Genomic DNA, 10,130 nt, shown 5'->3' on the forward strand with positions numbered 1-10,130 from the left:
TTTTAAAATTCAAAGTAAATTATAAAATTTATTATTTTTTAATGTTCACAATCAACAACTACACTTTTAAAAATATTTCTATAATACTATCTATAGTTTTATATTATTATTTGCATTACATTATAATACATAATAATTAAATCAATTTAATTATAATAGTATTGATATTAATTTGGATAACTTTTGTAGTATTAATATATCTATTATCGGATATATATGATTAAACTTTATAGCTAGAATCTTGTTAACATATTATCATTATGTATTTCTAAGCTTACAAAAAGAATTTATCTAAAAAGTATCACAAAAGGCATTTGTTATCGGTTTATTATTAATAGTAAATTTTGTAAATTTTTTTAGAAGTATTGATGTTTAACTCTTCAATAGAAGTTTTTTAAATTTAAACACCTTATTATCAAGTGATCTATGTTGTTAAATGATAGGATTGTTATCATAGTCATAAAAATTGAACCAATAATAGAATAATTCAGGCTATTGATTCACTTATTTATTAGTTCAATCGATGATTCATTAGTTAAACTGGTTGAACCAATCTTATATATATATAAAATATAAAATAGTCAAAAATCTAAAGTCAAAATTTAAAATACATATCTTAACTAATATTTTAAAAATAATTATGCTTCAACAAATTATAATCAATAAATTATAATCCGGTAATTATTAAATAAGTATATAAAATTCTAGAATTTTTTATGATAAAATTTTTTTAATTTTTTTTATATTAAACTATATTGTTATATACTATATATATTTATTAAAAAATAATATTAATAAATATCATATAATTATAAAAAATAATTATATTGTAATTAATAAAAAATTGTTATCTTTTTTATTTATACATATTTAATAATATTTATATTAATAATTATAAATAATAAAAAATATAATTAATTTAAATATAAGTGAATGTAAAATTAAAATAATATTTAAAAAATTATTATATAATTTTACTATATTATTAATAGTTAGCATATAAAATAATAAGAAATACCGTAGTTTAGCAACAAGAGAGCATTCTTATAGTATATATTTTTTTTCAAATCAATAATATTACTTTTGTTGATTCACATTTTAAAATTTTTACAGTACCCTTTTTAATGCAAGAGTGTAATTTTTTTATTTAATCAAGGTTTAAGATTCACTTTTAATTTGGTTATAATCTATTAAATAATGAATTATTTTTACCCATAACATTAAAATATTAAATTATAATTTAGTGATAATAGCTAAATAAAATAGTTTCCAGTTTTGATATTCCAATTTTTTTACATATTTATTTCGTTTATCCTCTAAGAAAAAAAATTGATTGTGAAGTATAAATAAATTTTTTTAATTATTATATACAGTTATATGATATATTGCTAACGAAAAAAATTAAAGAATATATTCTAACAATTTAAATTTTTTATAAAATCTAGAATTTATTTATGTCCTTTATTATCAAACAGATTATTTTAACATATACTACAGGAAATAACTTTAATTATAATTAAGGAATATTACTTTTATCTTTAACTGAAATGAGTATTTCTTTTAAAAATCAGTGAAAAATGCATAGCTTATAAAACCATTTTTCAATTTTTGTTTTAATGAAAATATTAAAGAAGTAGAAAGATTCCTTGTGATTTCATAATTCAACCCTCATTACTATTGTAACTAAGTTAAAATTACCTAACTCCATCTATTTTATTACCGTTTAATTATACAATAACGGGAACATTGTTGACATCTCAAACTTTCCCAACATCACTAGTCCACTTATGAAAACTAACACGTGTCTTTTAAAATAACCACAAATTAAATTTATATAAAATCTGTATATTGATAATCTGTACCTTATAATGACCCCTATTACAATTTTCTTAAGGATACATTTTAAAAATATTTATTTTTTAATAATTTTTATAAAATATTTTTTATAATATTTTTAATTTATAGTCTAAAAATACGGTTATAATAACTTATTAAAAAAATACTTAATTAGTTAACACAAATAATTAGTATAATTAATTTAATTCAATAAATTAAAAGAAATAAATGTAAAAGAAAAAAATAAAGAGAAAGTAAAATTCTAAAAACGTGTAGCCATTAAAAAATAATAAAAAGGTCTCTTTTAGTTTTTTATTTATTATTATTGATTTATTATAATTAATTTCACAACATTTATTATACGTTATTCATCTTACAAATTAATACAATCAATTATCGATAATTAATTTTAATTGATATAACTCATTTCGCTATACTTTTTAAATAAATAATTAAAAATATACGTCTCAATTTTTTATTAAAGTAGAATAAAATAAAATACATAAATTGAGTAGATATAAATCTGAAAATTATAAAATTTTATTAACAACTCAAATAAATTAGTATCATAAAACTAAATTTAATGTCTATTTTAAAAATAATTAGTGACCTTTTATTCTTTTAATTATTAATAATTTAAATAAAATAATACCTTATAACTTATTTTGTTATCTATTTTAAATAATTACTAACATTCTATTTTTCAAATTATTTGTTTGTCTTATTTATCATTTATGCTTTCAATCAATTATATTAATAAACAAATAAACTAAATTAATTCTGGCTATACTTGGACAACTCAATAATTCAACATTATCTTTTTAATTTGGGATTAATTACTAACGATAGAAAATAAAAAATTTAGAGTAATTTAATATTATGAACATTAACTATTATTGTGAAATAACTTAAAATCATAATGTAATTTATTTTTAAAGAAATCATCAAGTATTATTGTTAATTATGAAATAACCTAAAATCATAATGCATTTTATTTTTAAAGAAACAATCATCCATTAATATCTATAAATAGAAATTATCGTCAAAATACTTTGATTAAAAATATGAGGGGTTAATTACTATTTATTATTAATAATATATTGATTATATCAAAAAGTAAAAAAATAACTTTCCGTATGTACACCATTAAAAGAATTACCATCAGGAGTAAAATTTTGTCAATAAAAATAAAAGAATAAAATTGTATACACAGTAAATTTAAAAAATAAATATCGTTAAGTAATTATATTTTTTTAATAAATAATAAAAAATTAAATATCATAAACTAGATTCTTTCAAAAGTAACCCTCTTAAGTTGTTATGTTTGGCATGGTTTTTTTTTTATATAATTTAAATTAACTATATTTTTAATTATAATAATCATTTATCCTTAATAATTATTGTTAGAATTTAATAATTTTTCATGCCTTACAATAATTATCTATAAAAAAACATATATATCCTGAAAAAATTAGTAAATAAATTTATTTTTTTTACCCTATTTTCACATTAAAAAATTTTTGTTCTATTTTTTTAATTGTTATTATGTTATTAGAATTATTAAATAATATTAAAAAATTCTTTAAAAATAAAAATAGCGATGACACCTTGAATAATTAATTCAATAGAATTAAATTTAAACAAATAAAATGATTCAATCAATTATACAAATAATAGCATATTTATAAATATTAATAATGAAAAGAGTCTCACTAATATAAATGATCAATACAATAATTATATGAAAAAATAACTAATTACATAATTGAGCTCATGATCACGAAAAAGACGTTATTTTAGTTATTATTTTAGTAATTGCTTACGAGTTCGTGAATTGATATTAAAATTGACTAACAAATAACAAAGAAGCACGTCTTGTTTGATTCAAGCGTGAGGTCAAAATATAGAGTATTCAATTTATTTGTTGTTTTTCACTTAATCCAATTTATTTGAACTTTAATTGATTTTTTTTCCTTCGTTTTCTGAATAAACTTGTTTTACTTCGTTAATTTTTTTTTTTGAATTTGAAAAATTAAAATAGCTTATTTCATTTTATGCTTGAGATTAAAAAAATTGAATAAAGGTTAGCGTAAAATAGCGAGACCTAAATATAAAATTTAAAACAATAATAATATGTCATTGTTTAAATGAAAAAAATGTTGCATGGTGACTAATCCATTACTTAACTGATAAGAACCTTGATAGATAAAATAACTGCTCCGAATTTTGTTCATTCTATTATTTTTATGTACCCATTTTCAATAATTATTGTGAAATTATGCCTTTGTTGCTGCAGAAATTCTTGAGCAATGATAGAAGCTTGTGCAGCAAGTTTCTCAGCAATGTTAACAGAATCAAAATGAATTCTGCAATAATTAAGAATCTCAATTACAATAGTGGTCTGATCTGTTTTCTATACCAGCAGAATGTTTATCTCTCCAACTAACTCTAACTGCACTTCCAGCTCATCATGCTGACTGTACAAGTTAACCACCTTAACAAACTAACGGAAAAGGAAACTAACATAACTAACTAATAGAAAAGGAAACCATCAGAACAAGGAAATGTTTCTTCTAACTAATCACTTCTATCAACAATTATTCCACTTATGTGAATTCGACCCTTTTTTTTTTTACAACTACAAAATCATAAATACTAAGTTATCTTTCACAAATAAATTTTATTAATTTATGTGTGCAAATTTTAAAAAATATAGATACAATTATATTAATTTATATATATAAAATTCTGATAAATATATAGGTGCAAATTATATATTTTTTTATGTGCAAAACGTATGTAAATATAAATATAAATTATTGGAGACAAAAAATAATAATATTTGCTAACTATATAGCATTGCTCTTTATATATTTAAATAAATTATTGGAAGTCACTCAAATAAAGACATCTAAAACGTTTTTTTAAAGATATTTTTTAATAATTAAAATTTAATACATATAATTAATTAAACTGTGTTATTTTTGTCAAAATTAGGTCAGACAAATTAATTTGATCGAAAAATAGTGAATCAAATCTTGAATTGATCTAAATTAATATTATTTTTTTATAAAAAATGACTACAATATCCTTATTATAGAAAATAATTAAAATACTTTTATTATATAATATTAATTTTGAGAATCCTAAATTCTAGTCATTTATTTCTCCGCCGTTATAGGGTTAGAATTTAAAGTTTTCAATATATATATATATATATATATATATATATATATATATAATAGGAGTATTTTAGTCATTTTTTATAATAAGGATATTGTAATCATTTTTTATAAAAAATAATATTAATTTAGTTCGGTTCAAGATTTGATTCACCATTTTTTGGTCAAATTAATTTGTCTGGCCTAATTTTAACAAAAATAATACAATTTAATTAATTATATGTATTAAATTTTAATTACTAAAAAAATATCAACTATTTGAGTGACTTCTTAAATTGTTTAACCTAATACGTGTTTACATAAAATTTATTTTTATCTGAATATTCACCATGATCGTCATGTTGATCACTGCATAACTTTAAATGCAAGCAACAAGTATTGAGCTAACAAAGGGTGAATCAAGATATATAATTGTTGCATAGAGCAAGCAACATGTAGAACAAGTTAGAATATGTTCCTTAATTAATTTCCTCATCACACATGATTATATTACTTTAAGAAAGAGATATGTGCCTTTCTTGATGCACCATGGATAAGTTATCCATATTCTCAGCTACTACTAGTATATATAGAGGTGAGTATGTAAATACATGTTATTATCCAAAACCAAATACTTAAATGGCAGAAATAGCAGTAAACCTTGTTGTTGACAAACTAATCCCATTACTAAAAAATGAGGCAAAGTTGCTGAGTGGCGTGCGTGGCCAAATCGAAAGGATCAGCGACGATCTACGGCTGATGCGAGCGTATCTGAGGGATGTAGATGCAAAGGCGGAGATGGAGGCAGAGAACTCTGATCAGAGCAGAAAGGAGTGGGTTGCTCAAATCAGACACGTTTCCATCCACATTCAAGATGTGATCGACCTTTACTTGTACAAGGTGGCCAACAATGATGATGACGACCACCACAATCGACGCCGTGGACGGCGAAACGCCGTTGCTGGGGTTCTGTGCAAAATTTGTGACTTGCTCAAAAGTTGTGTAGGGCGCCATGAGATTGCATCTGAGATTGGCGAAATCAGAGAGTCAATAAATAGACTGAAGGATGCAAGACAACTGTATGGCGACTCCAAAGCTGCTGCAGAATCAAGCGGCGGTCGCAGTTCATCACCGCAACGGCATTACCTTCGACTGCGAGCCAATTTTGCTGAGGAAGAAGAGCTTGTGGGGATTGAACATGCCAAGAAAGAGCTCAACAACTGGCTCTCAGAAGGCGGTGCTGCTCGCACAGTCATCGCCGTGGTGGGCGAAGGCGGACTTGGTATTATGCTTCCCTCTCTCTACACTTCAAAAATATTACATCCTAAATATCAAGTTATATTTAAGTCTTAATCTAGTCTTTAAATTTTAAAATAATTTATTCAATTTAGTTCTTTAATTTGACATACGTGACTCACATTAATTTTTTATATTTTTGTATAGAACTATTAATAACATATTTGAGATACAATTACAAACTATGACAATTAATTTTTTTTTATCTCATTTTACTTCATAAGAATATTTTAACAATTTTAAGTAAAATTAGAATTAAGATTATAAATATTTCGTAGGGAGCAAATTATTGAGATAGAAAAGTTTCAATTGCAAACTATTAGAAAGTTTAGTAAAATATTGTTAACAATTTCTTTAATAAAAATAATAATAAAAACTAACATGAGTTACAGAATATTAAGTTAGATAAGGAGATCAAATTGAATAAAATTAAAATTTTAAAAACTAAATTAAAATGAGTGTAACTTTATAAATCAATATGAGTATTAATTTCCTAATTATTGTGAAGGACGATAGGAAAAATAGTTCGCAAGTTATTAATTCTTTGGACTATTACAATTTGAAATAATACTACTAGGTACTAATATTCGGACATCCCTTTTAGAATCCTAGATACAATTAGCTCATAATCATCCAAAAACACTAAAGATTAATTTTCAAGCAAAAATTTAGGAGTAGTAGTGCCAAGTTTTTGAAATAAATCATGTTTAAAATAATAATTTGTTAACACAAAACATATGTTTTTTTATGTTCTAGGGTCTTGTCGATCACTCTATCCGTGAAGCTTTTTTTTATTGATAAATTTAACATTTATATTTTTAATAAAAATGTGAAAAAAAAAAAAACAAGAAAACAGTTACAGAAACACAAAACTCTATATAATAATGAAAAAGAGAAAAGTGTTAATAAAGTTTGAACACTTAAAATATATCTTCATTGTATATTGAAGTAAATTGTTGCCACATTAATATAATATTTTTATATTATGTTTTTATTAATAAAAAGGTAAGATCGTATACAATTAGATGTTATTAATTCTTTAATCAGTTTATCATATTTATATTTATTTTTCTCATATAATATATCATTTTTATATTAATAAATAGTAAACAATTAAGGAAGTACCTACTCTCTCATTTTTTATTTGAATATTTTAGATATGCATTATTTGGTTATATTTGTATCTGATAGATGATAATTACAAACTATTATTGTTATTTTATTGATGATTTATATTATCATCTTTAAATTAGTTTTTCTATTTTACTATTCAAGTAACATCAATAACATGCATTAAAGAGTTAAAAAATGCTATGTATACAAAAAAATATTTTTTAAATTAATTATTATATATTTATATATAAATATATGTTATTTTATTTATTTTTTATGTGTACGTAGTTTATATTATAATATATATTATTAATTCGGTCGTTGATTTAGTGTACCCATGAATATGAGATAGTTGGAAAGAGTTTTTTTTTTTTTGTTAATCTATTTAAATTCTTTTCTAGAAGTAATTATTTTTTAATCATGGTTCTTTAATTTTATCTTAGACGCTTTTATACATATTTAATCGTACCTTTTGGTCATGTATGATTTGAAACAGGTAAAACGACTCTGGTGAGAAATGTATACAAGCAAGAACAACAAAAGCACTCTTTTGATTGTTATGGATGGGTGGATGTATCTCGCTCACTCAAAGGAGTGCAGTTGTTCAAGGCTTTGCTGCGGAGCTTTGGTGATATGAAAGGAAGCAATGTGGACAACAACCTTCATGCTTTGATTGAAGATACAAGAGAATACTTGAAAGAAAAGAAGTACTTAATAGTACTTGATGATGTTTGGGAAACAGAGCTTTGGGGAGCTGTGGAATTGGCATTGCCGAAAAATAATGGAATGATAATGATTACAACAAGAGACACGGGTGTTGCTGATTCTTGCAAAGTGTCAGCAAAAGTTCATACCTACCCACTGGAGCCTCTAGAACCCGAAAATGCCTTGAGACTCTTCCATTCGAAGGCATTTCAATCTGGTTCTAAGAATCTCTGTGAAGAGTTGATGAAACTATCTGAAGAGTTCACAAAAAAGTGTGACGGTGTGCCACTTGCAATTGTGGCTATAGCTTCTCTTCTGTCAACCAAGAAAGAAAGAGTCTCAGATTGGAAGGTGGTGTACAACAGCCTTCAATCAAAGCTTGCAAGCGATTCTCATCTTAAAGGTTACCATCAGGCACTGTCAGAAAGTTATCAGGATCTTAGTTACCACCTCAAGTCATGTCTCTTGTACTTTGGCCTTTTTCCCGAGCAATACGCAATCAAGAGGGCAAGGCTCATCAATTTGTGGATAGCTGAAGGGTTTGTGGAGTGCAGAGAGCACCAAACTCAACAAGAAGTTGGAGAAGAGTACTTAGCTGAGCTCATTGCTAGGAGCTTGGTTAAGGTAGCTTATGTGAACAGTTACAGCAGAGTTAGAAAGTGTAGAGTTCATGATTTAATGCATGACTTCATTGTCAAGAAATGTGAAGAGTTCAACTTCTGTCAAGTGAAGAAAGGTAGCCCATTTTGTTTTGATAAATGGAGTAGACGTTTATCAATTGGCACAAATGTTGACTTTGCTGATCTGAGAACAAGTGCTGATAGAAACCAATGTAGCTTGTTGCGTTCTTTCCTTCTTTATGATATTATAGATGAGGAGGAAACGATAAGCACTTTTGTGAACTCACTTTTCTCTAATTTCAAGCTCTTGGTGACACTGGACTTTGAGAAAATACCAATTGATCATGTTCCAGAAACAATTGGAAACTTTGTCCACTTGAAATACCTAAATTTAAGATATAGCAACATTGAGATCATCCCCGAATCCATCGGAAAGCTTCGAAACCTAGAGACTCTTGACCTAAAAGGGACCAATGTGAATGATCTTCCAGTGGAGATTTACTCACTTACAAAGCTGTGTTATCTTAATGTGCAGACAAAAGCGTGGAAAGGTGTAAAATTAAAGAGAGGGGTTGCAAATTTAACGGCTCTACAAAAATTAGCCGGGGTTGATGCAAGTGATGTTTTTGGGGAACTGAAGAATTTGAAGCAATTGAGGAGTTTGAAGATCGAAAATGTTGATAGAAAGGATGGAATGTGGTTGTGCAATGCTATAGAGAGCATGACCAATCTATGCTCATTGTTGATAAATGCCAAACACAATGAAATCCTTGAATTGGAGTCACTAACTAGTCCTCCTCCACACCTTGAGCGTCTTTACTTATATGGAGTAATGGTGCCAGATTGGGTTTTTAGACTCAAAAATCTTATCGGGTTGGAGTTGATACGGTTTAAATTCACACAAGACCAATTGTGTCTTGTAGGGCGCCACCTGCCAGAATTGATGCGACTTTATGTCCGCCCATTCGAGGGTGATGAATTAAACATCCAAAAGGGGTGGTTCGGGAAACTACGATCACTCACCCTAGCGGATTCAACATTGAAAGCTATTAGAATAGATGAAGGATCACTGCCTTGCCTCCAAGAGTTCTTTCTCGCACTTAGGAATTGGAATCTAGAAGCAGTACAAGTGCCAGATCATGTTCGGAAACTCATGCATGTTATATAGTTATATACTATATAGGAAGGTTATCAGGTGTACTGAGAATATCGGTGTTTTAATTCTTTTAATCGTTGATATGAATTATAAAAAATATATATAATATATATTAATTAAAATCAACGGTTAAAACAACTAAAATACCAATATTTTCGGGTACACCTGATAACTTTCCTATACTATATAGGCTATAGAGCACCCGTCACTTGTTGACATTTCAGCAATATCATGTGGTTACTG

At 25.6% G+C, this 10,130-nt stretch overlaps 1 protein-coding gene across 1 annotated transcript; it reads left to right on the forward strand.

The window, feature by feature from the left end:
* The first annotated feature begins 5,610 nt into the window (after positions 1-5,610).
* On the forward strand, positions 5,611-10,130 carry LOC112755761 (disease resistance protein RPP13-like). Its single transcript, XM_025804057.3, has 2 exons — positions 5,611-6,279; positions 7,903-10,130. Exons 1-2 carry the CDS (start codon positions 5,637-5,639, stop codon positions 9,897-9,899), a joined length of 2,640 nt encoding a protein of 879 aa, XP_025659842.1. The 5' UTR covers positions 5,611-5,636; the 3' UTR covers positions 9,900-10,130.

This window comes from Arachis hypogaea, chromosome 6 (assembly GCF_003086295.3).
Source record: "Arachis hypogaea cultivar Tifrunner chromosome 6, arahy.Tifrunner.gnm2.J5K5, whole genome shotgun sequence".
In the NCBI taxonomy this organism is placed as follows: Eukaryota; Viridiplantae; Streptophyta; class Magnoliopsida; order Fabales; family Fabaceae; genus Arachis; species Arachis hypogaea.